Here is a 26,687-nt window from a genome sequence, read left to right as displayed (position 1 = left end):
ACTTGGGATTTTTGAAAAGAACGGAAGGCTGATTGGCCCTGGCCGTATGGGTGGAGCCTAACCGCCTAACTCTCCGCCCGGTGCCATTGGTGCCATTCAATCACGAAGAAGAAGCTGATTGGTCATACTCAGTGCTGATGGCTGCACTCTGCACTCTGCACTGCAACCAACGAACCAACTCATCAGCTGATCGGTGCTCTCGGGCTCGGGCCGTTCGGTCGTTCGGTGTGTGTCTGTTGTGTGTGCCTACTGCCTACTCGGCAGCATTTGCAACACTTGCAATTTCCATTCGCATATTCGCAATTCGCATCGGTGATCAGTACTGACTACTGGATCAGTAGTCAGTAGTGTCGGTACTCGGTACTCAGTACGGTATTAGAATATAGGCTATTGTATAAGCGAACGAGTGAATGAGTGGGTGCTGGGCAGTCTGGGCACTGCTGGGCACTGCTGGGCACTGCTGGGCTCACCCGGGCGAGTGGCCGCCTTCGTCAGGATTTACGGCTGAAACGCGACGAAACGAGTCTCCAGTTCTCCAGTTCTCCAGTTCTCCTCGAGAGAACCAACAAATTGAGGGCTCGCCGCTCGCGTCTACCCATCGTTCGATGTCGAGCGTAACGCGTCGTTACGAGTCGGGCACTAACGATATGCGATGGAAGACGCAGCTGCTCCGGCAGCCGTTACGCCGCCGTTAACCACGTTACCCGAGACCGAGACCGAGAGACTCGTCGGATACTCGTCGGGATTGGGAATATTGAGAATACTGGGATATCGACCGATCAGATCTCTCTACCGTTGGATTATTAAATCTCGCCCCATTACAACTGATCTAACCATCAGTCATGGACGGTACCTGCCTTCGTCAGTTTGTCACAGCATCCATCAAAAATTTCCTGCAACTACAACGGATCAAAGAGTAAGAGTTACCCGAATACCCGGACTATGGAGATGGAGTATTAATTAAGCGCCGCGAAAGCTCAGCTTTGAAACTGTTGAAAATCCTACTTTTTATTATGTTATTTATTATGTCTGCCTTTCGAGCCGCCTCGAGTTATGTTACCTTTATAAGGAAGACAAAGAATTGAGATTGGGGCTCCCCTTTAAAGCTTGCTAGCCCATTTGTATTACCATCTTGTTAAGTTAGATTAGGTTAGGTAATCCGCTCTCCGCTCTCATTTTTAATCTTTATCCTCTCGTTATAGTTTTGCATTTTTGCATCCTTGGAATTCATCTGGACGTTTGGCATGTAGCATCTGTTCATACGCAAAGTAATTTATATGTGCATGCATGAGTCAATGATGTATTGATGATGTTAACGCGGTCAGTCTAACCGACGACTGCGATTAATACTTGATGTGCGGTATCGTTGTCTCTATATTCTATACAGTTATTGTGGGTAATATTGTTATCAGTCATAAAGCTCTGCGAGAGTAGTTGTTACCTTGCTACTGATTGTGGGCTACCCACTAGTCTCACAATCAGTCCCAGTCGTGGGTCACGGGTCACGGGTCACGGGTCACTAAACAGCTGTGATAAATGTACGTTATACGCATGCATTATTGCATACCACGTTTTGCCATAGCTACAGTAGTTAAGAATTGAATTCTTCTCTGTACAGGTAGATACGATGTACAAAACAAAGGACCAGTCGCATTTTTCACAATACGTGACAAAAGAGAGAGAGAGAGAGAGAGAGAGAGAGAGAGAGAGAGAGAGAGAGAGAGAGAGACAGAGAGAAATATATTATGCACTTTAATCTCGACATCTTATTATTATCTAATCAAACAATTCCGCGTTCAGTTGGGCGCGTTCAGTTTCTGCATTAACCCTTCCTTACAATCGTATGGCTTTTACTCGAGCTTAAAAGTGATAGAAAAGCATGCATGTATCGAAGCCTTAAGGCTTAAAGTAGAGTGAAACCTTTAACGGAATGTACTAGCACCGCTTGTAGGAGTAAAGATAGATAGAGAGAGAGAGAGAGAGAGAGAGAGAGAGAGAGAGAGAGAGAGAGAGAGAGAGAGAGAGAGAGAGAGAGAGAGAGGATCGGCATCTTGGAGCGGCATGCGGCGTACTCTGCGCGGGGCGGCGTCTTCTACCATTCTACCGATATGAACACGCGGAAAGAAATCCTGTGTGCCGTAGCGTGGATTACTTGGTGGATTACAGGTTTCCTCTCTCCTTAAAGTAGTTGAGCAAGCAGGTATCTCGCAGTTGATATAACAACTCGTGTGTGTCACATGTGTATGTACATATAATAGATGGATAATGTACGCTTTTTCTCGATGCGCACCATGTATTTTATACTTTGACATAATGCTTATGGAATTGAAAAAATAAGCTTAAGCTCTATGCCAGGAATGTATTACTTAACCATTTCATCATTCACTATGCTTTTAATCTACTACTGTACTGCACCATATACGTATAATCAAAACCTACACCGTAACATAGTACAGTATATATTTTTTTACAATTCTTTAATTTCATTATCCGCTTTGCACGGATTTAACTAAATAGTCCTCTTTCGTTTTATGTAACAACTGCTCATGTTCCATGATAGTTATGATGTAATAGTTTCCTGTCGCGTCAGCGCCGCCGGCAAAATATGCCATTTGCTTCATTCGATATCGATTTAAGGATGAAATAAATTGTACATAGTAGCATAGAATATTTATTGGTTTTTATGTTGTCAATGTCTATTCGCAATATTCGCATCTAACGGCACAACACAATTGTACGAACGTATATAATTTCATTATTTTTAATAATTTTTCCATAATTTGATGTGCAATTTTTTTTTATGAAAAATCCGCTACGCGGAGCTTACAACTGTGAATGTACTTGCAGGATAAAGTGGATGAATCCGAGAGCATGCACAAACGAGGCGTATACTCCTACATCCATTGAACATATGGCAAATGTGGCGACTCACGGAATATGGATTGTACCTTCGGTAATTGGCAGTATCGAACTGGTACGGCGTTCAGCGACATGGGCTCAGTTTGTTTCCGCTTGCATATACGGCACTTCCTTGATCCTTGTCTTTGCAGTGTCAACTTTCTTCCACAGTGTGCACTACTGCAATCACAACAGGTGACACAATATTACATTATTCGACCGTTATTTATTATCACTTGTTCCTACTCATTGTCACAGTTAATACTTACAATTAGTTTTCCTTTTTTCTCTCTCTTTCTCTCTCTCTCTCTCTCTCTCTCTCTCTCTCTCTCTCTCTCTCTCTCTCTCTCTCGACACCTTGCGTCACGTAACACGGTAAACGAGGTAATATTCATCGCGTATGATATTTTAGACAACTAAAAGATGCGTTGCATCGTTGCGATCGTGCTATGATTTACATCTTCATAGCGGCCAGTTACTTTCCATGGTTAAATATAGAACATTTCTCAGAAGACGAGCTTTTGTTCGATATGTCGTCGATGCGATATGTCGTCTGGATCATGGCTATAATGGGTATCCTCTACCAGCAAATCTTTCACGAGAGATACAAGATGCTCGAAACTATTTTCTATGTGGTTATGGGTATTGGACCTAGCGTCGCGATCCTTAATGTTGTAAGTAGCGAGTAACGAGTTGTCTTTGGGATTACCCACACATTGAATCTCTCTCATTTTAAGAGCACGAAAACGGAAAACTTTTCGCTCGAGCAAGATACATTTCAAATAATTTGGCTTCGAATAATCTTATTAATTAAAGGTATATCGAATAATTTACGATAAATCTTTTTACAGTATAACTATTACAATATTACGGAATTGAAACTGGGTGGACTGATATACGTTCTTGGCTTAGTATTTTTCAAATCGGACGGTCGTATACCTTGCGCTCACGCAATCTGGCATCTTTTCGTAGCTGCGGCGGCTGGATTTCACTACTATGCCATTCTGAACCACGTGTTTCCTGAAACAGGCCCGACGAATCTTCTTGGACCATCTGGCACAAGTATGCCACAATTATCTAATGTACTAAAGCCTCATATGGAATTGTAGGAGTTGTATACTATTTTCTACCACTATTTCTTCCAAATGCTAAAGATTCTAAAATGTAGTTTCATTCCCAGGGTTTTAAAGGGTAAACTCTGTATATTTTCTTTTATCTTTTGAGATAGACAGATCTATCTTTAATTTATGTCTATTCAGAGTTTTTGATAAGAACAAATTAATTTTTTAATCGTGATTTGTACCTGCCCGTGCTAGACAAGCTAGACATTTTTTCATAATTATTCCAAATGTCAGTAAACTAAAACCGTACACACACACGCGCGCGCGCACACACACACACACACACAGAGTGTGTAAATATATAAAGAAGACTAGTGAATTGTGTATATGTATTAAAAAGAAAGGGAAAAAGAAGATTTTTAAGTACCTGACGGCCATATAAGACAGCCTCTATTCATATATTATGAATGTGTTGTGTATTAAAACAAAAAGAAAACATCAGATATTACATTAGCAGAGATATTAATATGAGTCAGTTATGGCTAATTACATGACGAGTTTGAATATACATTTATAGCGAACGTTGTATCTTTCGTATTCGATTTAATGTATCCATTAGTCTCGGATATCATTCGTGAACGATGCCAAATTATTGTAAAAAAGAAAATTGTACCATGCCTGTACTTTTCCAAATGCAAGAATATTATAGAATATTTTGGGGAAAAACATTATTTTGTTTTATACTTGATAAGTTTGATAAAAGTCTCTACATTAGGATCTATATAAAATGTAGATTAGCTTAGTATTAGCTTAGCGACAAATGGAAATCAAGTTGACTGAATACACATCTTTATTCTCTACTAAAAGTCTTTCTGTTTGCAGATTTATTGTGCCAAAATTAAACTAAACTCGCATCTTTATCTAATATAGGATTTCCAACACGCGCCATTTAAATTTTGTGATGGAAAAAAGAATTGAATATTATATTTGTATCATACAATACTTTGGCAAATATTTTAGTATGTAATCACGAAAAAGCAAAAATACTATGTATACTTGCTTATACTTGCTAAAATTACTGTTTGTTTTCTGAAACAATTGCGCAATGGCCTTACTTGTATCGTTACGACTCGATACGACGATACGATATTTCAAAATGATATACCAGGATTGTTTAAAAAGTTCATGTTCTGACCTACATGCAGGTGTGAGATAGGGACTTGAAGAAACTCCGGTGGTATTTAGTATATATCCTTTCTACATGTTCTTGTAAAATTTCAGCCTAATTGATTAAGTTTGTCTTTTTGTGCAAATGTGATAAGCGTTATGGTGAAAAATGCACTCATAAAATATCTGTTCCTGAAAGGCATGTCTTCTCAGCACATTCACGAGAATTAAGAGAGAGAGAGAGAGGGGGGGGAGGGAGGGAGAAATTTGAGATCCGATTCAGATGTGATGGCTATTGTTAACAAGTGGTTGGACAATCAGAACAAAGATTTCTATGCCAGAGGCATCAAGAAGCGCTGGAGCACCAATGGGCCAGGTGCGTTGAAGTAGGAAAGGACTACGTTGAAAAGTTATGATAAGAAGATGTCAGAAAGTCTCCCGGATATAGGTCAGAATATGAACTTTTTGAACAATCCTCGGACGCAATTGAATAAAAAATCAGGTAATTCAGTATATAGTTGTGGTACTTGTTGTAACAGTCATATTACAATATGTTTATACATCATAAAATAACTTGTGCATCTGTAATGTGCATCTATAAACATATATTACAAAACATTGTAATTTGTACTTCCTTATGTGTACACATTAATTGTATATTTAAAATTAATATGTATAGTAATACTTATTTGTATGTATATAGCGCGCGCAAACACACAGACACACACACACACACACACACACACACACACACACATACACACACACATGTATAGAATGTACAGTACTGACAATTTAAAATACGAAAGTCTTGATGTAACAAAGATATTAATTTGCGATGTATACATGTGTACCGTGACATCGCAAGGACAAGCAAAGTACAAAATGATGATCAGTTACGAGTTATTCGCTGTCTATTTTTGTTGTTATATAATTCGTGGACCAAAGTATCGTGGAGTAACATGTAGCATCGCTGTCATTGATATATACTTCCCGAAATGAGTGTAATACTTGTAAAATATAGTAAGAAATAAAATATTATATATTGGCCAAAGACTGCTTCTCATATTTGATAAAACTGACTTGTTATCACAGTAGAGATGACAACAGTTGCGCGCGCGCGCGCATTAATCGTTACACCGTAACGTAAAATTAAGTCTGTTCTTTTTAGCTGAACTTCTTGCACGGTCATCTTATCATCTTTTCTTTTTTTCTTTTCATGTGGGGAGAAAAAGATAAAAGATATATGTATCGTACAAGAGAAGTTCAGCTATAAAGAACAGGTCAATTGTGTATAGGCAGATAGGCATAGGCTTGCATGGGCTTCTACATATCTAAAGTACATACATCAGGAAGGGTTTCCTGGGTTTCCATGGTGACGATAGCAAACAAAGCGAGAATGGAACGAGCCGACAATGGATAAGTGTTTCTCCGACTCTGATCTCTGACCGGTTATTATCGGTATTGAACATCTAGTTAAACAATTTGGAATCTGTGTAGTCATGAAAATTAATAGGCGTACGTCTTTCGAACGTGAAAAAATTGCAATTGACAACTTTTCAATAAAGTAATAGATTGTGTGTGTGTGTGTGTGTGTGTGTGTGTGCGCGCGCGCGCGCGTGTGTGTGTATGTGTGTGTGTGGCGCGCGTGTGTGTGTGTGTGCGCGCGTGTGCGCGTGAATTTCGCGATCCATTATTATTATTATAAGAGTGGTCGAGTTGTGGCGTACCGAGGATCTTATCAGCGACGAAACGAGAAAATAAAGTATGGATAATGTTACATATGATAAGACGGAGAGTAAAACTACATCCTTGGCTGCCAACACGCTTAAAATGCCATCGTGGTTACTGGAGATGACCGAGTATATAGCATTACTTTACATATTACTTATTCTCACCTCTTAAAAAATGAATATGACAGTATTGATTATTTTCTACCCTTTTTTTACTCTCGCCTTTGTATTAGCGATATAGAAAGAATTGGCATAAGTAACGATGCCGAATCGCTACAAATGGAAACATTTTTAATCGATGACCAGCATTGTTTTAAGAATATCACCGTCAAAATGGAAGATGATACGTAAGAGATCTATGTATACAATAAAACAACATTGTTTAAAGAGTTATACATACAGCGGTGTGTACAGTAAGTAGTAATGTGAAACATTTCATTTTGGTGGTATTTTTATTTATAGAGATAAACAACCTAGCGCAAGCTTAAGCGATCTTTATATCGATGCTGATATTAAATTACAAACGTCCGCAAGTAAATCACTGCCGAATACACCAAAGAACGAACAAGTACAAGTTAAGCGGAGAAAAACACGTGCTTGTTCGGCCGTTTTAAATACAAAACATCGTACAAAGAACGATTTTCATGGATTTGATGCATGTTTGGAGAGGAAACAGATGGAAAGGCGCGGCACGCTCCAAAGCTTGGCAAGCTCCAATAAAAATTATTGGGACGAAGAAGAATTTTACTTGGAGCATCAAATACCAAATGTCTCGAATCGTGCAGATACACGATTACATTTGTCAGATGACAACTGTTCCAACAGTTCTGCATTTAGCACGCAAAACGAAGAAAAGTCGACATTACCATCTGGTCGGTATCAAGAAGCTTTTTCAAATCTCGTACCAATTACTTGTGTGTGTGTGTGTGTGTGTGTGTGTGTGTGTGTGTGTGTGTGTGTGTGTGTGTGAAAACGATATTTTGTTAAATCATTTGTCAAATAATAATCAGCCTTGTAGCAGATTGACATACATTCATTTTGAAATCATAAGTAGATATGTAAAGCATTATTGCGTTGTCTACCCAGCAAGTAGTATTTTTTGCATCTTACCTTTTGTACGCCAAAGTAAAATTTTCATTATCTCGAGCACGTAATGACAAATAATAAACGCGTAATGTGATTAAATAAACGAATATATCGTCACGAGTAAGTACCGTGTTAAAGTGTAGCGCACTTTTTACTTTACATTGCTACATTGTCAACTATTTATTTATGTCACTTAAAAATTTTCTATTAGACGACACCACACAGTTAACTATATTATACTTACAAACGCTTTAAGAGATTTCGATGACGCCGGCTGTCACACGGCACGCCCCACACAGTCATGGCAGTTAACGTGTTAAAGTCTTGCATTTTTCTGCGTCCTCGTAATATGCAAATAATTTAGTGTACATTATTTTTAGGTAAACCTTACAAAAATTTTATTATTCCTGAACTACCGTCCGGAGACTCGTTGATCATTGATATTCTCTCTACCTGGGGTGACAAACATTACGTAGGCCTCAATGGTATCGAAATTTTCTCAAATACTGGAGAACCAGCCAGAATAAAAGAGATACGTGCACATACGACAGGCGCTAGTCAATCACTGAACAACGATCGTGATCCTCATATTATAAATAACTTAATTAATGGTATTAATCGAACGAGAGACGATGCAAATTTATGGCTAACACCTTATTCGAATGGCGACCATCATTACGTTTACATGATATTTGAATTCACGATTACCGTAGCAATGATCAGGATATGGGTGAGCAGGCCCCTTACCTATTTTATGACTGTCGTAAAATAATCTCTAGATGTAAAAAATAAATAAATAAATAAATGCGTGCGTACGTGCGGTAAAAGTACACTTCACCGCGATCTCTGAAATTATTCTCTTTCTTACTCTCTTCTTCCAGAACTACAATAAATCCAGAATACATTCCTTTAGAGGAGCCAAAGATATTATTATTAAATTGAATGACATTATCATCTTTTACGGAGAAATCGCTAAAGCTTCGGGAGACGACATGGGTAGCCTCGATTCCTTCGGAGATGTAAGAAATTTTGTCAAATAAATCACAAATTATGAAATATATAGTTGTACAAATTATATAGTTCTATATCATAGAAACGTTAATTGTGCGTGTCACTATATTAATTTAATAGTGATCTATTAATTTAATACGTACGCTTATAGTACCTAGTATATTCTCAGTCTTCAAATTTCTTTTCTTTGTCACGCATAATAATAAATTTTACACGAAATTAATTTTATACGTAATGCGCAAAAATATTGGCTGATGTAGACTGTATTATTTACGACGGACGAAAATATTCTGGAATTGATATCAAAACATGATAATACGTTCATAGAATTCAATAATGGGACGTCCGATTGCGAAGAGAAAGAAATAATTCGCCCAATAACGGCAACGATAACCAGTGACAATGTAAGAGCTAGCCACACGCGCATCGATACATTTATTTATAATAATGCACATGCATGACGTAACACACACACACACACACACACACACGTAACGAGATAGATATAACAAAGGTGATTTTTTTTAGATTACCTCAGCGAGACGTAAAAGCAACGATTCTATTGAGAATTCTCCCAGCTTGTATAGCGATAGCAAAATTCACGATACCACTCTTACCGCTCTATCATGCAGAGAGATTCAGTTAATTATTATTTCCAATTGGGGTTTACAGCATTTGGTTGGTAAGTAAATAAAAGTAGCGTCATTAAATAAGATAACGCTGCAACGCTGCAATCTATTATGCACTCTCGAATCGGAATCTTTATCGGCATCGGCATCGGCATCGGCATCGGCTTCGGCTTTGTAGGCCTTACCGGTATAGAATTAATCGGAGATCAAGGTACAGCAGTCCCGTTGGTAAACGCCAACTTGCATTGTAATGTGGCCGATACGCATTTAACGAGACTGATCGATGGGCACAATGTTACAACTGAAATGGATCGCATGTGGCTAGCGGACGTGACGTTAGATAAGAGGATTACGATAACCGTTACCTTCGATACGGATGTGTACCTAACGAGAATGCGGATTTGGAATTACAACGCATCCTTGGAGTTATCTTATTGCGGAGTAAGATGTATACATTGTTCAAACGCAACAACTTATGTAATTAATAACGCAACGACGGCCAGCTAAACGAGAGAGAGATTCTCTTTGCACAGGTAAAACAGTTACTAATTAAATTAGACGGTAAACAGTTATTATATGCCGACGAGAATGCCGACGGCTTCCTGTTAAGACGCGCGCCGGGATCTTGCCATTATGACTTTGTCCAAGAAATCAGTTTCCTTAAACCACCTGCTCAAGAACATTTTTTGGATCGTATCACCGATTCAATTAAATCGGCCGAAGGTATGTGTTATTAGAGAGACGGCAGCGTGCGAGAAGTCGACACGATAGAAGAGTAATATACAGGTTCCAGGAAAATGCTCATGCGTCGTATACGATTTTCAGAACTCGAGCCTTTGGATTCGAACTACGAAGCTCCGTCGATGCCGCGAGGATTCGTGTATCAATTAATAATTTTCTCCACATGGGGAGATTCTTACTACGTTGGTCTCAATGGGATACAGATATATGACAATCATGGAAACGAGATCAAGTTAACTACAGATAGTATGTTCAGTTTGTACGAAAGTTTATATGAAAGATATATATAATTCTATTATACGCTATAACAGAATTATCAACTTGATTTTATACACTTTCCTCTCTGAAGAAGAAAAAAAAAAAGAAAAGAATTTCTAATTATAATTTGCATTTGTAAATTATTTCCATCGATATAATTTATGTTTCCACCACCAATGATTATGGTTAAGTAATGCGCCGATCATATTTCACTAGACGTAGCCGCATTTCCTGAAAGCGTTAACATAATCGAAGGAATAGATAACGATATTCGTACACCGGACAAACTTATCGATGGGACAAACGATACTCGAGACGGACGGCATGCCTGGCTGGCTCCTATACTTCCTGGACAAGTAAACGAAAATAAACCGTCCAAAAGATAATAGAGAGTCAGTTATTCACCATTTAACATTCCTGATACATTTTTCAGACAAATCGTGTGTATTTAATATTTTATCATCCCATTATGGTATCAATGATCAAAATCTGGAATTATGGGAAGACCCCACAAAGGAGAGTTAAAGAATTTGCGGTAAGAGAAATAAATTACGTCAATCTACAAGTATATTCCGACTGATAATTCTCCAATTTGTCAATTGTACTAAAATTATTTGTTTCTCGTAGATACTAGTGGACGACTTGCTAGTTTACAATGGAACGTTGGATAAACACAACTCATACGGATTGGTAACGTTTGTAAAGGAAAGCAGTAATGAGAATCTCGCAAATCGGTAAGTCGCAAGAGCAACGCTAACAAGCAGAGAAAATTTGACGAAAAAATTTGACTGCGATTGCATGTACATATACATCCATATAATTGTAGCTCGGAGCAAGAGGACCGTCTTTTAAACTTGCGAAGAAATACCTCGGGTACTAATTCATTACCAGATCCATCCCTTCGCCCACATACATCTTTACAATTTAAATAATCCATAATAACGCCACAGACGTTTAACACATACTAAAATTGTACATATATTTTTACACTTACATCGCGACTTTTTTATTTTTATATTAGTGTCCCGTTTTTTAATAATTAATGGCTACGGTAGCATATACTATACAAATACATATATATCGATTTATAATATTATGATAATATTCATACATTGCCGTATGTTTCTGTAATGACCATCCCATACGAATATTAGATGTACAAATGCTGTTTATCTTGAATATTGTTGAAAAACAATAAAAATTGCAATATATAGAGATTTACGATATAAAGATTTGATTAGGTCGTAAGAACGAGTAAAGAGATATGTATACATCAAATAAATCATACGTCTGGTCACACATGACGAATTTTTTTTCTTCTTACACGAGTCGCTATATAATAATGCGAAGGAAAACACATTTTACACGGATATCTCACTTCTCTGACGCTCTCGAGTAAATTATGACGAATGACACGTTCAGTTACGAGGGTATTACTCGTGGTCTTTTCGTTTTCGTTAATGTAGAAATATCTACTTGGTCCATTCCCTCTTCACGAGGTCCAGTACGTTTCCTCGCCTTCGGTGACGATTGTTTCAGACATTCCATATCGTTAAATACTACTTGTGCTCCACCACCACTCGTTGGCAGTATGTCGCCCTGTTTAAGAGAAAAAAAGAAATCTTGAACTTGTGTATATTAATAATAAAGATTGCACGTGTCAACAACATTCTCTGAATGCATAAATTGCGAAACCTTATATAATTTCGTTTCAAGTTCTCCGTCCGTATCGTGCTCTTGCGCGACAAGACAATATCTAGACGCGCCATCCGTAATTTCTTTCGGGGAAGTAAGTTGCGTTACGCTTCGCCGTCTTTGCATCAATGGTTGCAGTACAGTCCCGATTGGCACGAGAGTCTGAGGTCTATGATCGATCCATCTGTCGGCACTTTGCGATCGTCTATACCTCGGGTTCGAAACGGCTATTCTATCCTACATATAACAAAATTGTTATTTTTTTCCACCCTTTCCCCAACTTTTTTATACATACACAAATTTTCAAGTTTATACGATGATATAAAGATATTTAAGAGGAAAGAGTAATTACATAACTGGCAACCTTTCGTGATATTCTGGTATCTCTATCTGAACTGACCACTCTCGTTGTCAACTCTGGAGCTTGGTCTCTCGATGAGGCTATTGCAGGATTAATGTTATTGTCGTCGACAATTTGCTTTACTTGGCGTAACATGTCTTCTTGTTTCTTCATTTGATTGTAAATAATATATTAATGACATATTTAATTTTTTTATTAATGTGCGCAAAAGTTAAAAACAAATATTAAATATTAAGTCAGAATAATTACCTGAAGATGTTCGCGACCTTGATGCAGTTTTATTTCAAACTCTCTGGTCAATTTATCTGTCTCGACTCGCATCTTTGTATTATATCTCTGCTTCACTCTTTGCTTATCTATTGAACGTTGATTTAATGCCAACTCCCGATCTCTCACCTATGCACGAACATTATATATATATATATATTAATTTAAATTAACGTAGCGTACGAGCGAACGGACACATTGCACGCATACGAATCTCACCTCTTGCTGTAAGCTTCGCACCTTATCATTAGCATTGTTTAATTCACGTGAAAGATCATTGATTTGCGTTTCTGTGTTACAGAGGTGTCCTTCTAATGCCGATATCTTTCTTTTCTGGTGTGTATTTGCAGTTTTCAACACAGCTACTTCATTTTTTAAACTTCCATTTTCTTGCTCGATTCCCATTAATATCCGTCTAAAATCCTCTTCTATAAATGAAATGTACATGTCAATCATCATCATCATCATCATCATCACGTTATAGCACTTTGTTAGTTAGCTAATCATGAGATAAGTTTTCCAAAAATTGTATGTCTCACGTTTCTTTTGTAAATCCGCACGAAGTACGTTGCGCTTGTTGATACGTTGTTCCAAGAATTGTATTAAAGATAGTATTACTTGATCATTGTCCGAGGTGATAGTCTCTAATTGAGGAAACCGTCCGCCCAAACTAAAATATATGAAAGTGTGATAAAAACATTCGATTACATCATGGGAAAAGAGGAGAGGGGGGGGGGGAGATTTGAATTATAACAGCTGTTCAAGTTGCAACACACCTGTACACTAGACCTACGTCAATGTTCAAATCAACGGCTTCCACTCGGCCTCTCTCCAATTTGCCTCTCGTTTCCTTGAGTATCTGAAAATGTGATAAAACTTGCATTCATGCGCGCGCACATTTCAGAATTGTAAAATGTTATTCGAGTTACAGCCATTACCTTATTCACTTGTCTTCTGCTAGGAGTGAGACCGAGGTCCAATTTTACAGGATTAGACCTCGTGATATGCACTTCTTGAGTCATTTCCGCAAATTTCATGACTTGCTACACACAAAGAGAAATTTTTGTAGAAATTAATGATATTTTATATTTCTTTATATAGATATATTATATAGTATCTTACGACGTACAATTGTTTCGTCATAATCGTCCGCTCTTGGATTTACACAGACTATCATTCTGATGACTTGTCCTTCCCCATCAAAATAGTTTTTGAATAAATACGTAAGCTTGGAGTCTCGATAGGGAACCATTTTAATTGTACCCTGATTCTGATTCTCTCTTAAAATTTCCAAACACGATCGCAGGGTCGTTAGAGAGTTATTAATGTGTCCTACACACAATTATATGTACGCATTGCTTGAAGGTTTTCATAAATTTCACAAATACGACAAATGAAATGTGGAGATGCCATCTCACCTGCTTCTCGTAAACGTTGACCGGCATTATTAGTGCGATTTGTTCGCTCGCTGCCTGCTAAATCTACTAAAGATAATTGACTTACGCACACGACCCGTTTATACTGCATTCCATATTCGCCTTCGGGATCTAAACGTGCCTAATATGCAGGAAAGTAATCATTGTAATCATTAAAGCGATTGTATTTCAAGATCACTCTGATGTAGCAAGAGGTGGCAAAAAGAGCGTGTACTACCTTTACAAGTCTGATGGTAAAAACGCTGTGCGATCTACTCGATTCTGCATTCAATACCGTATGCGCGACTCGTCTTTTCCGTTGTCCACGTTGAAACAGCTCAAAAGCTTCCTCCGCACTTTTTACTTCAACTTCCGTGACGGTATGTACATACATATTTTTGTTGCCGTCTTCTCTAATCACTTTACTCTGCAGTGTCCTATGTTAAGTATAAATTAAAGAAATAAATAGGTGTTTTATAAAAACACATAACGAGATTGCAGAAAAAATTTTTTTTCCTCAGGAGATGCTCTCTTACTTGGTTCTGATATCATCCATCTCATCTAACAAGTCGTTGACATTGTTGTTGTATATTTCGACATACGTGACAAATACAGCATACACTTTATCCGTTTCAACCGCCACGCTTTGCGATTCATTACGTTCGCGAGCTACCGTCGGATTACTATCCCCATCGCTGTCCACCTTACGGCTATCGTGGATGTACGTTCATGAGTGATATATCAGTTTAACGTTATTTAACACCTATGTGATCTAACACAGCAAGACTGTCGCGTCTATCTCTATCGAGAATTCTATTAGGTATTAAGTATTAGGAAAAAGCTTACCGTTTGCCGAGTCTCCCAGTTCTTTTCAACAGTTCGCGCTGCATATCCTGCCTATCCTGCGCAGCGTCAGCCTCGCTTTGCACATCAAAACCATTTAATTTATCAGGTTTAAAGACAAACTTTTTCGTTTGATAATTCGCGATAGTATTGAAAATAACATCCAAGCACCGAGGCATGATACCAGCATCCTGCAGTTCCCCCCCGGTCATCGTATAAGTTTTCCCGCTACCCGTCACACCATATGTAAATAGGAGACCGTTCGTTCCGTGAATAAGATTTTCAACCAGGGGAAGGGCGACTGTTTCAAATATCTTCCTCTGCGTCACATCGGGCGTAAATACATGACTGAACGTCGTTTGTATCTCTTTGCTAGCTGTAGTACGAAAGTTGGCTGCTGATTCCGGCGGTGTTATCACCACCGTCGTATCAGACGTGACTCTCATGCACGACACATCCGTCGGAGATTGCATGGGCCGTAAACGGCAATAAACTTGCACGGGATCTTTATATATCACGTTAGATCCCTTCGGCCGACCGATTGGCCTACGGGCTGGAGTCTTGGAACGTCTGGAACATTTGTTACGTCGGTCCACCTCAATCTCTCTTATCTCTTAATATTTTTCTCTTACTTAAAATTCATATGCGTGTACTTGAACGGAACGACTCAGGACGGATCTATCGAATGACGCTCAACGATACTTGATTTTACATTTTACGTTACAATACTTACGCGGGTTTCATTATTATATAAGTCGATCCGCTCTTTTTCCTAAGTCGATTAAGAGAATGCCGCAACAATTGTGAGAGCGATTCCTCGTTCCTCGATGAGCGTTATGACGCTAAACTAAAATTAAGACACACGAGTGTAAAAGATCGTTACAATCTTCATTCAAATTGAAGCTTGGCATGCATAGATGTCAGGCCAGGCGTCAGGCGTTTAATGTAGTACAGTGTTACCAACTACCAACTTTGGGAGCTTTCCAGCAAGCGACACAAGTCGACACAGGTATCGTTTTGTCTTCGTTACTCATTGCCAAAAAAGAAAGATAGAACGACGTTTGTGTCGGCTTGTGTCACTTGCTGGAAAGCTCCCTTTATTAACCATCGCGCGCACGCCATAGACATAAAAATCGGAACAGCTAAAGGCCATCGCACACAAAATTGCATAGGCTGCATAAGCATAGCATAAGACCGCTGGACCAATGAGCATCTTATGTAAATCAATATGGCGACTTTATGCTAGATGCTCATTGGTTTAGCGGTTTTATGCTATGCATATGCAGCCTATGCAATTTTGTGTGCGAGGCCCTTAAAGGTGGAAGCACATAAAATTGCAGGAGCCATGAGCAGAATGCAGAAGCCATATGCGCATGCGCTATGGTATCTGTAGAGCTCTACAGATACCATAGCGCATGCGTTCTGCTCATGGCTCCTGCAATTTTATGTGCTTCCACCTTAAAACAGCTTTTGAAGAAACGTTCCGATTGGTTAAATCCTAGGGCGGTATTCATAGACTGCGCGGTCCACTTGACGCTACAAATGCTTTATGCCCGTATCAGACTACGGATTGGGATTGAGATTGGATTGAAATTTGACCAATCAGAGCAAAGTTTACTAAACTTGAGATCAGTTTTCTCTGTTCTGATTGATTAAATTTCAATCCAATCTCAATCCCAATCCGTAGTCTGATACGGGCTTTAGAAGTTTGAAGCGTTCAGGTGAAATTTCATGGGCAGTGAAAAGCAGCAGCAGATCGTACTGATTGGCTACAAAATAGAGAAGTTGTCGAGTTTCTAAAACTTGTCTATTTTGTAGCCAATCAGTACGATCTGCTGCTGCTTTTCACTGCCCATGAAATTTCACCTTTCTTCTTCGATCTTTCCTTCTTTCTTCATTAAAAGAAAGGAGAAGAGGAATACTTGGAAGCATTTGTAGCGTCAAGTGGACCGCAGCCATAGTCGGTCCAGCCAATCAAATGACCGTATTAGCAAATTATTAAGGCTGAGTTTCCACTGAGCGCGTCACGCGTCGCGTCATCACAAGTTAACCAATCAAAACATCCCATTTTATTACATTACTTGTGACGGGATCAAAATGGGATGTTTTGATTGGTTAACTTGTGATGACGCGACGCGTGACGCGCTCAGTGGAAACTCAGCCTAATGCTGCGTTCCCACTATACGCGTCGCGCGTCGCGTCGTCTGTCGTTAACCAATCTAAACATCCCGTCACAAGTAATGTAATAAAATGGGATGTTTTGATTGGTTAACGACAGACGACGCGACGCGCGACGCGCGACGCGTATAGTGGGAACGCAGCCTAAAGGTGCCTTTTCATGCTGACGCTCGACGCTCATTTTCAGCGGCAAGAAGGTCGCATGACCACAATTGACGCCGGCGTCAATTGAAATTCATGAAAAGGAAAACAGCGTCAAAATTTCGGCGTCTTCGCGCTGCTTTGGCTTTGACGCTTAAAGCTGAGAAAATCCAGCTTTCTTTGCTTGACGCTAGCGTTAGATCGAAATCACGTGATCTCGCGATACGCTGAAACGAGCGTCCCATGAATTCGCACCTTAAGACATTGGTCGCGTTCAGCAGACACAACTGGGGACCTATTATGCCCGTATCAGACTACGGATTGGGATTAAGATTGGATTGAAATTTGACCAATCAGAGCAAAGTTTATTAAACTTGAGATCAGTTTTCTCTGTTCTGATTGATTAAATTTCAATCCAATCTCAATCCCAATCCGTAGTCTGATACGGGCTTTATGGACTTGTTCGGAATGGATTCCGATCGGAATTGTTCAGTTATTTCCTAGATTTCTATTGTCTTTTCTAGGGAAAACGGAATAATTCCGATCGGAATCCATTCCGAACAAGTCCATAATAGGTCCCCTGTTGAGTGTCGTCTTATCAACACGGTACGTTGATTTGTTGGGTCTAAAAGTAAGAGCCAATCACGTTCGATTGCTACTGAGCGGTTTGTTCTGCTGAACGCGCCCATTTATGCTGGGTCTACAATGCGAGTCGCAAAGTCGTGAGTCGCAAAAATTGACCAATCACAGTCGAATTTGAGGGGAATAATCGACTGTGATTGGTCAATTCTTGCGACTCACGACTTTGCGACTCGCATTGTAGACCCAGCATTACTCAAAATTGAACAAGGACAGAACGACTCTGCTGGTGTGCACTGTGCACCCATGTGCACCCGAACCCGAGTCACGAGTCACGAGTGAGGTTTCCGAACGCAGCTCCTGGAGGTCGATTCTGTATTTTGAGACGAGGTGAAAATTACAAAAGTGAACAGATTTACTAGATTTCGACAAATGAAATTGTAGATTCTCTAGTGAATTTCCTCAATTTTGTAATTTTCACCTCGTCCCAAGATACAGAATCGACCGGCTGGTGTGGCTGTCGTGAGTGTCGTGTCGGTATGTGTATTTTATAGTTTAGAATGTTTAGATCGTTTAGATAAAATTTGAATTTCACGGTGAAACATTTTGCAAAAGGTAATTTGATTTTATCACAGATTCACATGTTACATGAAATTTATACGAACGGTATCTCGCTATGACGAATAATATTAAAATAATTTCAAGACCGAAAGTTAGATTCCGTCAATTTTCCGACAAGGCGCGAAACGAGGAGGAGATAGTTGAACATGGTAAAAAACAGACCGTTGCGCAAGCGAATGGTCCAAGAATCAAGGAACTCTTATCTCTTAAAAAGCCCGTCAGAATTGTAGATCCTACAAAATCCACGAGTGTCGGTGTCGGTGACAAAGATGTATCTTTGAGTAATTGTAACAATGACATCTCGTCATATCGCAGCATTACACGTGGCAATGTCCAGAATACATCTTTCTCTGATAAAAATGTGACAAAAGTCGAGAGTACAATGATTTTGCGCGGTGCAAATGGTATTCGGAATACAGAGAAGAGTTGTAAAATGTTGCAACTTGGTAAAAATCCACGAGTTGATGACGTTTCGAGAGAGCGCATAAAGTGTTTGCAACAAAAGGGGAAAGAAAATAAAGGTATTTGTCCATTGAAAAGGACTGTATATCTAGCCCTTAAAAAAATGAAATGTCAACGAGAAACAAGAACGGAAAACTCGCAACAAGGTACAATCAATATTACCCAAGTAAAATCTAAACTTTTTACAGGTATTTTGCAGGCTGGTTGTATGGAAAAAGTAAATGTTGCAAGACCAGCAGCGTTTAAAGGGTCAAACATGACAAAGTCGCAATCTGCACCAAGCATTATTAAAAGAACGAGGAACTCAATGATCCAAGGGGGAATTCTTAATGCAAAACCTGTAACTACCCTATCTCGTGTTACGTCGCGTTACAAGACTGTGGCAAAAAATAAAGTATCTCCGGTCAAGAAAATCGTTTTACGTAACGTCGCGGGCCCTAAGATAAAAACATCCGTGGGGCCAGGAGTTTTTCGCAAGAAGCGGAACGATACAAAACCAAGTGACGAAAATGAAAGACGTACCGTCTACACGGTATCGGATGTTACCGTAGAAGATTTGGCGCAACCTGAATACAACTCTATCGTGTGTACCGTAAATAAACTGAAAGAACTCGAACAGCAGAAGATTGTCACAGATGTCAGTCATTTGCCATCTACGCTTAAGAGTTTTCTAAACGGAAAGGTAAATCTTTATATAAATTGGCCAGCTACGTGTGCATATATGTATATGTGTATACATTGGAAAGCGTTTCTCTTTTTGTCTCACAGATTTCCACGGCACTCGATTTTCCATTGGACGAAGCAATTTACAAAAATTTAGTGGATTTGAGTATAGATGAAAGACAATTGCCATCTACCGTTATGCGAAGTAAAGATCCAGAACCACGGCAAAAAGATGTAGTACCGAAACTTTCAGACTTTTTCATACCCGAAGATACAAAGGAGATTTGCGAGGCTGTGCACGTTAAATCTCGAGTATCAAACATCAATAATGATGATTGGAACGCCTTTAAAATTAGCGATAGGATACTCGAATGGAAATATAGTATAGATGAGATATAGATTATGTATAGGACTTGTTTGTCAGAAGTGTGTCAAACTTTAAATTGTCGTAATATAAGCAGCAAATAAAAAGTTATATATAAGTAACGAGAAAAATATCAACTAAATACAATTACTTGGTAGAAATATATATAGAATGTAGATGCACACACACACACACACACACACACACACACACACACACACACACACACACACACACACACACACACACACACACACACACACACACACAAATTTTCTCGATATGTATATTTTTTCAACACAGAAGAATAAATATTATAGACATGTATAATTTTACCTAATTTACTGTTATTTATAATTAAAGGTGGAATATTACATGATTTGGTATGACGAAGAGAGTCACAATTAATTGTATTTACTCCTGAAATGATAGCTTTATTGATTTTCCATCGGAATCAAATTCTGACGGCATCGACACAGAACTGATGCCATAGTATCTCTTTTGTAGATAAAGGTAGATACGGCATAGATTATAGTAAAGACATGTACCAGCCAGTATCATCCCAATTACAACTCCAGCTATGATGACCCTATTGATGAAAATTTTGTTAGATTGATCTTAATACATGTGTAAAGTATGACGCATTTTCCAAACTCAAATCTATTTTATGACATATTTACACAGTGATCCATATATCGTAGTCTCTGTAGCTGCAGCATACATTTTCGTCGCAACAATACTGTGACGATTCACATAAGCCCCATACGCAGTAATGCGCAGTAGTCTGAAAATATATGCAAGAAAACCGAAAATCGAATTTATGAGACAAGTCGGAAAAATTATAAATTAAGACGTAAACATTTTGATGCAACATTAATTCTATCGACATCCAAGTTGGTAGGCAAGTTGGTTGATAAACGTTGATACACGGCTGTCATTCTCCTTAAAAGCATGACATTTCTACGAACGTCTATCGTGATTTCGCGACATCACGATATCTCACCATGATATATCACATTAAAATACGAAAAAAAGTATGACAGCCGAGAAAGTAGAAATAATAAGCGAAGCACAGACATACCGGAGAAATCGCGAAACTCCAAGTTAATATAAAGAATGTATTGCTTGACACTCTTGACAGATACTCCATTGTGGCTTGTGCATCATAATCCCAAACCTATCTCAACCTAGGGTCCGTTCCGTTTCACGCATATGCGTGCATTTATCTATAGCATACGTAACGTTTACTATAGACAATGCGCGCATCATGCGTGAAACGGAACGGACCCCTAGCTTGAAACTACAGATGTCGAGATGTCTACATATATACATACATTAGTCACGCGTCGCGTCATCACGAGTTAACCAATCAAATCATCCCATTTTGATACCGCCACAAGTAATGTAATAAAATTGGATGTTTTGATTGGTTAACGACAGACGACGCGACGCGTGACGCGCTCAGTGGAAACTCAGCCTTAACGACAGACGACGCGACGCGTGACGCGCTCAGTGGAAACTCGGCCTTAGAGCTTAAATTTTTTTTAAAGCAAGGTTGTAGACCAGCACTTATATAAGTTCGGGTCTACAATGTGTGGGTGTTTTAAGCTCTAAGCCTTAAGAAATTGATCAATCACGGTCGAGATTATTCTCCTCAATTTCTTAAAGCCCGTATCAGACTACGGATTAGGATTGAGATTGGATTGAAATTTAATCAATCAGAACAGAGAAAACTGATCTCAAGTTTAGTAAATTTTGCTCTGATTGGTCAAATTTCAATCCAATCCCAATCCCAATCCGTAGTCTGATACGGGCATAAGGCCTATGCGCGGGGTCTACAATGCGAGTCGCAAGTCGTGAGTCGTAAGAATTGACCAATCACAGTCGATTATTCTTCTCAAATTGGATTGTGATTGAACAATTTCCTACAACTCACGACCCACGACCCACGCATCGCAGACCCCGCATTAGGACTTAAAACACCTATTGTAGACTCCCGAGCTGTCGGGTCCCACGGAGCGGATTACGCGGAAGCGGAATGAGCGTATCACCAATCACGGTCTCGTTCTGATAGAACCCTTTCCAAGATTCCGTCGAAACAGTCCCGTGATTGGTGATCCGCTCCTTCCGCTCCATGGGATCTCACTTGATTGGTAAGCTTGTAAGGGTGCATCCCCATGGAGAAAGAAATAGCGGAACGGAATTAAGGGTCGGCAGGAGACCCAAACAAACTCAGATGCACTCAGGTGCACTTTATGCACTAAGTGCACGTTAAACTGCACTTTAACTCCGTATTTTATTTATTATAAATTTTTAAGAGCAAAAATGCAAAATCGGGCTCTGTAGCGGACTGCATTATTATATAAAGAGTATATAAAAAAAATTCACGAATATGTAACTTATTTTATGAGAAATCTTGTTATTACGAATCCGTAATTTATAATAGATAAAATACGGACTCGCAGCGAGTTGCAGCTAAGCCAACCCGACAGAGGTCTCCACCGTGTCTCCTGCCGACCCTTAAAATTCCTTTGATTGGCTAATATCCCATCTTGAGAGAGTCCCCACCTGCTGGAGATTAGCCAATCAGAGTGCGATTCCGTTTTAGTTCCGTTTCGCTATGTCCGCATTCTCTCTACATGCGGGGATGCAGCCCAAGTCCCAAGTCTGAAACGGTGTTTACGTTTACTCGGTGCGTTTACTACGCGCGGGCGACTGAAGACTCGAAGACTGAACGAATATTAATATTTCCAGATTAGCAGAAATTTCTTGATTATGCAAGATTATGTTCGAAAGTGACGATTGGATCTTTGAAGTGAGTCTTTTAACCGTACGATCATATTAGAATTTCTCTGGCTAATTTGCGACTTATAGTGTGTTTTCTCGTATATTGTAATGTATTATCACCGCAACTCCGGCACAGACAACTCCGGTAGAGTATCTTTCAATGTAATTTGTAAGATGGACAAACTGACACGTACTTGTTCCATGTACTATTCTAGGATGCTTTCGACGGGGATGATGTCGAGGAGGAGACGAGGTGGAAATCCTATTCTCCGTGTCAAAATGGAGAAAAAACATCGTCTCTCAAGCGGCGTAGAGTGGACAGTCGCGAGGTTTTGCCGTCATTGTCGACGGATAGTACTTTTGTTCGGCAATCAGAGTTGGATATCGTAGCGAATGTCGAGGCGTCGAACGATTCGCCTTTCAAGAATCAAGAGAACGACGACGTATCACGAGGGGACCTATTGTTGGGAATTTTCCAGAAAAGTACCTCTCGAGAGACCGTTGACTTTGCGAAGGAGATAGAAAATGATCCGCCAGGGGTCCAACCAAGGAAGACGCAACGTTTTCAGTCTAAAGTGGACGCCGCAACGTCGAAAGTGTTCCAGTATGAAGAGCAGTCCCGAGAAAAGAGTCACGAGCCTATGACTGAAGAAAGACTCGCGAAAGAGGTGAAATTGATTAGAATATTTCCTGGTCCAGCTGGCTTGATACCAGACGTGAAAAACAACAATAATATCTCTGCTGCATCTTATCTAAGTAGCGTTGAGGAATTGAAAAGAAATAAAACCACGGCAACCAAGCACATCGAGATTAAGTCCCAAGACGAGAAAAACTTGTTTGGAGAGAAAGCTTGGAAACTTTTGTCGAACGACCTGCCAAAAAATTTCTTACAGGATTACAAGATTTCCACTGTTAAAGACAAAGCGAATTCTAGTCATTGCGAGAGTACGAAAGTAAAATTTATAGCCGGTGTATTGGATTACATAGATCATAGTCACGACGATCCGTTTGTTGTATTAAAAGATTCGACGGGTAGCATTGAAGGCACCATTCATCGTGATATTCCGTTAACTTATCCCGGCATATTGGAGCCAAATGTAGTGATTCTTTTACGAGATGTAGGACTACTAAAAACTACAACGTACGTAGTAACAAATAAATATCATATTTTAGTATCCCTAGTAAACTTGTTAGCCATATATTCGGATAAAGGCCGGATTGTAAGTACGTCTCTTATGGAAAGCATTTTGTCCCAAACGACTTCAAACGTCGAATTAAATAAGATTAACGAGCGTATGCCAGTTTCGAAATCAGCTTACATCTCTGGACTGCAAAAGATGCAGGCTGAAAGTCGTGAGACCGCATCATCTCGGCAAGCTAGTTCTTTCATCCCGTCATCCAGTTCCAGAATCGAGGCTCGCGAACCTGAGTTAGCGAACGCTAACAATTATTCGATGGGTACGGACGACTTGGATAGTACGGACATTTTTCTTACTACCGATCGTGACTTTACGACTCTGGAAGAGCAGAGTCGTCTCGATCGTTCGCTATGCAAAAGTACGACTATTTCGCGAGGTAGTGAACGTCAGCGGTGCGACTTGCAAGTGAGAAATATGGAAAAGGAATCGACGATAAATTTTCAAAAGCCCTTGCCGCAGAAGTGCGTCACTGATGTAAAATCTTGCGGAACGCGTAACACACGTTACGAACGTGACAATTGTTTCCCGTCTTACGACGATATGTCACGTAGAGATTCGAATGTAAGCGTGAGATCTACATTGCCAAATATGAAACGTAACGTCGAAAATTCAAAAGCTTTGCTAAGCTATTTTACTAACGATAATGAGTATGACTCGGACGACGAGATCTTGTCACAGTTGGACGTAGATAATGTCTTTGACGAACCAAAGAAACACTGCTAAGGAAAAGCGCTAAGAAGAATCTTTGCCAACATACGATTGATACGATTGACACCAACGTGTAATGTGTCGCTCGTGCGAGAGAGAGAGAGAGAGAGAGAGAGAGAGAGAGAGAGAGAGAGAGAGAGAGAGAGAGAGAGAGAGAGAGAGAGAGAGAGAGAGAGAGAGAGAGAGAGAGAGAGAAAGAGAGAGACTGGATTTAGAGATTACAATACTAAACACCGTAATGCAGCTATTATATAAAAAAGTAGGCTGTAAAATAGGTTACACCATACATTACAAGTAGTGCTTAAAGATTAAGTGAGATTCGAATTAACCATGATTAAAATAGAATATATTACGATATATATGTACATATGTATACACGCGCGCGATAAACGTTTGTATTCGTACTCTAGAGTTATTGCAGATAAAGCTGTTTGCAAGATTTCCAGTAAACACCACACGTTACATGTTACATTAAAACATTTCGCTATCTAAATTCCCGTCATAAAGTTAATGTATGTACATACATACTAGCTTTCGACAGCGAAGTAAATCCGACGCCGATTTTCGATCGTTCATACACCTGATACACGGAGAGAAAGAACATCAACTGTGCGTTATGATTTTACAACGTTGTATAACGTCGTATATGTTGTAAAATGTTGAGGCGTACATAAGACGTATGTATGCCCAAGAGCCCAGGCTTTGCCGAAAGAGCTATGACAAAGCGTCAAAGCGTAGCCGCGCGGCGTAGCGTTGCGGCCGTGAATAGTGTGATATCGCGTGGTAGGTTGGTGCGTATAATGGCTATAGACGCGCAATCTGCTACACCTGCTTGGGTATGCCTGCTGCTGTCAGAGGCAGGACCGCAGGACAGATTTTGTAACCGATTCAACATTCGTAGCTACTTATATGTGTTTGCACTTGGGTTAAATAAAAGACGAGATGAAATTTATCTTCTGTCAATTCGAATCTAGCTCAATTAATCGACCTGCCTGCCTGCCTACCACGCGAACATGAGAGAGCAAGGGTGATACGCGCGCGCTTTAATCTCTTGTATCTATAGCCGTTTTATAACTCGGACAAATTATGATTCATAATGCTGTTCATAGCGGATTATCGGACACGGTACGATAATCTCAAGGTTGAATCGATGGATTGACGCATTGACACACGTTAACGTCGCGACTATAATCTACCTCGCCTTTTTCAATTTGTTTTGTTTTGTTTTTGTACATACAATATACTTAAATCGCAGGCAAATTAGAAGGGAAACATGAGGGCTACGTCCAGAGACGAAATTCTCGGTAAATGATAAAATCGTAGAGTTCAGAGCTAGAGCGCGCGCGAATTAAGCAAGTTCATTATTAGGTATATCGAAGCTATTTTAATGGCTGCGGAGGCGCAGGCATTACGTGTGGCATTTATAGCTATAGCATATCATTTATTGTTTAGTTCAACGGAGAGACAAAGGCATTTATTAAACGAGGCATCGAAGCATCGAGGCACAATTAAGCTTACCGCCGCGCCGCGCCGCGCCGCGCACAGAGAAAAATGCGAGTGAGGGGATTACAAGTGTCAACGGTAAAATAAGTTGGATAAGAGATCGCGGCACGAGATTAAGGACGGCGTGCAAAATGATAACTGATCGCTTTCGTTCACGTACGCATCAACAGAATTAATCTCGTGTGATTCCGCGTATATTATTTATTTCAAATTTGCCTTTTTTTTCGCAACACGTGCATACATCAATGTCAATATTTTACGTCATCTTACGCCTTTTCGGATATTCAACGAGGTCGCTCGATGAGCGACAAAGATTT

The 26,687-nt window shown here is 39.6% G+C and overlaps 6 protein-coding genes across 16 annotated transcripts; 4 read left to right on the top strand and 2 right to left on the bottom strand.

The window, feature by feature from the left end:
* Positions 1-164: 164 nt before the first annotated feature.
* Positions 165-6,180, top strand: LOC139777064 (monocyte to macrophage differentiation factor 2). Its single transcript, XM_071714257.1, has 5 exons — positions 165-794; positions 841-916; positions 2,848-3,093; positions 3,311-3,572; positions 3,750-6,180. The coding sequence occupies exons 1-5, from the start codon at positions 653-655 to the stop codon at positions 4,005-4,007; spliced, it is 984 nt and encodes a 327-aa protein (XP_071570358.1). The 5' UTR covers positions 165-652; the 3' UTR covers positions 4,008-6,180.
* A 156-nt stretch (positions 6,181-6,336) lies between these two features.
* On the top strand, positions 6,337-14,958 carry LOC139777051 (katanin-interacting protein-like). Of its 5 annotated transcripts, XR_011719253.1 has the most exons (15): positions 6,337-6,988; positions 7,093-7,206; positions 7,322-7,731; positions 8,326-8,675; positions 8,827-8,964; positions 9,217-9,360; positions 9,485-9,638; positions 9,764-10,026; positions 10,119-10,308; positions 10,411-10,572; positions 10,801-10,940; positions 11,018-11,119; positions 11,212-11,318; positions 14,517-14,702; positions 14,844-14,958. XR_011719253.1 is itself a non-coding variant. In XM_071714220.1 (14 exons), the coding sequence occupies exons 1-14, from the start codon at positions 6,894-6,896 to the stop codon at positions 14,524-14,526; spliced, it is 2,379 nt and encodes a 792-aa protein (XP_071570321.1). In that variant the 5' UTR covers positions 6,337-6,893; the 3' UTR covers positions 14,527-14,817. The 5 variants fall into 5 exon arrangements, 4 of the variants coding, with proteins under 4 accessions (XP_071570321.1, XP_071570323.1, XP_071570320.1 ...); XM_071714220.1 differs by lacking the exon at positions 14,844-14,958 and having other exon boundaries at positions 14,517-14,817; XM_071714222.1 differs by lacking the exons at positions 14,517-14,702; positions 14,844-14,958 and adding an exon at positions 11,411-11,883 and having other exon boundaries at positions 7,101-7,206.
* On the bottom strand, positions 11,134-16,258 carry LOC139777048 (kinesin-like protein KIF23). 4 transcript variants are annotated; one of them, XM_071714213.1, is made up of 15 exons: positions 16,126-16,258; positions 15,899-16,012; positions 15,169-15,735; positions 14,859-15,032; positions 14,561-14,759; positions 14,326-14,464; positions 14,037-14,239; positions 13,846-13,950; positions 13,684-13,766; positions 13,447-13,577; positions 13,127-13,335; positions 12,890-13,036; positions 12,632-12,787; positions 12,280-12,516; positions 11,134-12,183 (listed from the first exon to the last, which is right to left on the bottom strand). In XM_071714213.1, exons 2-15 carry the CDS (start codon positions 15,907-15,909, stop codon positions 12,007-12,009), a joined length of 2,538 nt encoding a protein of 845 aa, XP_071570314.1. In that variant the 5' UTR covers positions 15,910-16,012; positions 16,126-16,258; the 3' UTR covers positions 11,134-12,006. The 4 variants fall into 4 exon arrangements, with proteins under 4 accessions (XP_071570314.1, XP_071570315.1, XP_071570313.1 ...); XM_071714214.1 differs by lacking the exon at positions 16,126-16,258 and having other exon boundaries at positions 13,684-13,757; positions 15,899-16,069; XM_071714212.1 differs by lacking the exon at positions 16,126-16,258 and having other exon boundaries at positions 15,899-16,068.
* Positions 16,259-18,424: 2,166 nt separating this feature from the next.
* Positions 18,425-20,508, top strand: LOC139777066 (uncharacterized). Of its 3 annotated transcripts, none has more exons than XM_071714260.1 (3): positions 18,425-18,600; positions 18,699-19,828; positions 19,915-20,508. In XM_071714260.1, exons 2-3 carry the CDS (start codon positions 18,740-18,742, stop codon positions 20,206-20,208), a joined length of 1,383 nt encoding a protein of 460 aa, XP_071570361.1. In that variant the 5' UTR covers positions 18,425-18,600; positions 18,699-18,739; the 3' UTR covers positions 20,209-20,508. The 3 variants fall into 3 exon arrangements, with proteins under 3 accessions (XP_071570361.1, XP_071570360.1, XP_071570362.1); XM_071714261.1 differs by having other exon boundaries at positions 18,433-19,205; positions 19,335-19,828; XM_071714259.1 differs by having other exon boundaries at positions 18,425-19,828.
* LOC139777067 (uncharacterized) lies at positions 20,501-21,463 on the bottom strand. The gene is made up of 3 exons (XM_071714262.1): positions 21,255-21,463; positions 20,854-20,957; positions 20,501-20,762 (listed from the first exon to the last, which is right to left on the bottom strand). The coding sequence occupies exons 1-3, from the start codon at positions 21,321-21,323 to the stop codon at positions 20,588-20,590; spliced, it is 348 nt and encodes a 115-aa protein (XP_071570363.1). The 5' UTR covers positions 21,324-21,463; the 3' UTR covers positions 20,501-20,587.
* A 1,343-nt stretch (positions 21,464-22,806) lies between these two features.
* LOC139777082 (uncharacterized) lies at positions 22,807-25,819 on the top strand. 2 transcript variants are annotated; one of them, XM_071714281.1, is made up of 3 exons: positions 22,811-22,865; positions 22,928-22,988; positions 23,176-25,819. In XM_071714281.1, exons 2-3 carry the CDS (start codon positions 22,959-22,961, stop codon positions 24,880-24,882), a joined length of 1,737 nt encoding a protein of 578 aa, XP_071570382.1. In that variant the 5' UTR covers positions 22,811-22,865; positions 22,928-22,958; the 3' UTR covers positions 24,883-25,819. The 2 variants fall into 2 exon arrangements, with proteins under 2 accessions (XP_071570381.1, XP_071570382.1); XM_071714280.1 differs by having other exon boundaries at positions 22,807-22,988.
* Positions 25,820-26,687: the final 868 nt, after the last annotated feature.

The sequence above is a fragment of the Temnothorax nylanderi genome, unplaced genomic scaffold (assembly GCF_030848795.1).
Source record: "Temnothorax nylanderi isolate EJ_2023f unplaced genomic scaffold, tnyl_v1.0 TNYL_tig0137_pilon, whole genome shotgun sequence".
In the NCBI taxonomy this organism is placed as follows: Eukaryota; Metazoa; Arthropoda; class Insecta; order Hymenoptera; family Formicidae; genus Temnothorax; species Temnothorax nylanderi.
The sequence above is the reverse complement of the archived record's forward strand: the minus strand, read 5'-3'. Positions and strand labels throughout refer to the sequence as shown.

Excerpts from the sequence above, each read along its gene's own strand:
- LOC139777064 (XM_071714257.1), top strand. The coding sequence starts at position 653 with ATGGAAGACGCAGCTGCTCCGGCAGCCGTTACGCCGCCGTTAACCACG. Across the intron at positions 795-840 it reads ACCGATCAGATCTCTCTACC|TCATGGACGGTACCTGCCTT; the intron begins GTTGGATTATTA and ends TCTAACCATCAG. Across the intron at positions 3,094-3,310 it reads CACTACTGCAATCACAACAG|ACAACTAAAAGATGCGTTGC; the intron begins GTGACACAATAT and ends ATGATATTTTAG.
- LOC139777051 (XM_071714219.1), top strand. The coding sequence starts at position 6,894 with ATGGATAATGTTACATATGATAAGACGGAGAGTAAAACTACATCCTTG. Across the intron at positions 7,207-7,321 it reads GTCAAAATGGAAGATGATAC|AGATAAACAACCTAGCGCAA; the intron begins GTAAGAGATCTA and ends TTTTATTTATAG. Across the intron at positions 11,319-11,410 it reads AATGAGAATCTCGCAAATCG|CTCGGAGCAAGAGGACCGTC; the intron begins GTAAGTCGCAAG and ends ATATAATTGTAG.
- LOC139777048 (XM_071714213.1), bottom strand. Across the intron at positions 14,760-14,858 it reads ATGGATGATATCAGAACCAA|GACACTGCAGAGTAAAGTGA; the intron begins GTAAGAGAGCAT and ends TACTTAACATAG. Across the intron at positions 12,517-12,631 it reads CACGAAAGGTTGCCAGTTAT|GATAGAATAGCCGTTTCGAA; the intron begins GTAATTACTCTT and ends TGTTATATGTAG.
- LOC139777066 (XM_071714260.1), top strand. The coding sequence starts at position 18,740 with ATGACGAATAATATTAAAATAATTTCAAGACCGAAAGTTAGATTCCGT. Across the intron at positions 19,829-19,914 it reads AGAGTTTTCTAAACGGAAAG|ATTTCCACGGCACTCGATTT; the intron begins GTAAATCTTTAT and ends TTTGTCTCACAG.
- LOC139777067 (XM_071714262.1), bottom strand. The coding sequence starts at position 21,323 with ATGGAGTATCTGTCAAGAGTGTCAAGCAATACATTCTTTATATTAACT. Across the intron at positions 20,958-21,254 it reads GGAGTTTCGCGATTTCTCCG|ACTACTGCGCATTACTGCGT; the intron begins GTATGTCTGTGC and ends ATATATTTTCAG. Across the intron at positions 20,763-20,853 it reads TACGATATATGGATCACTGT|GGTCATCATAGCTGGAGTTG; the intron begins GTAAATATGTCA and ends TTTCATCAATAG.
- LOC139777082 (XM_071714280.1), top strand. The coding sequence starts at position 22,959 with ATGTTCGAAAGTGACGATTGGATCTTTGAA. Across the intron at positions 22,989-23,175 it reads GTGACGATTGGATCTTTGAA|GATGCTTTCGACGGGGATGA; the intron begins GTGAGTCTTTTA and ends GTACTATTCTAG.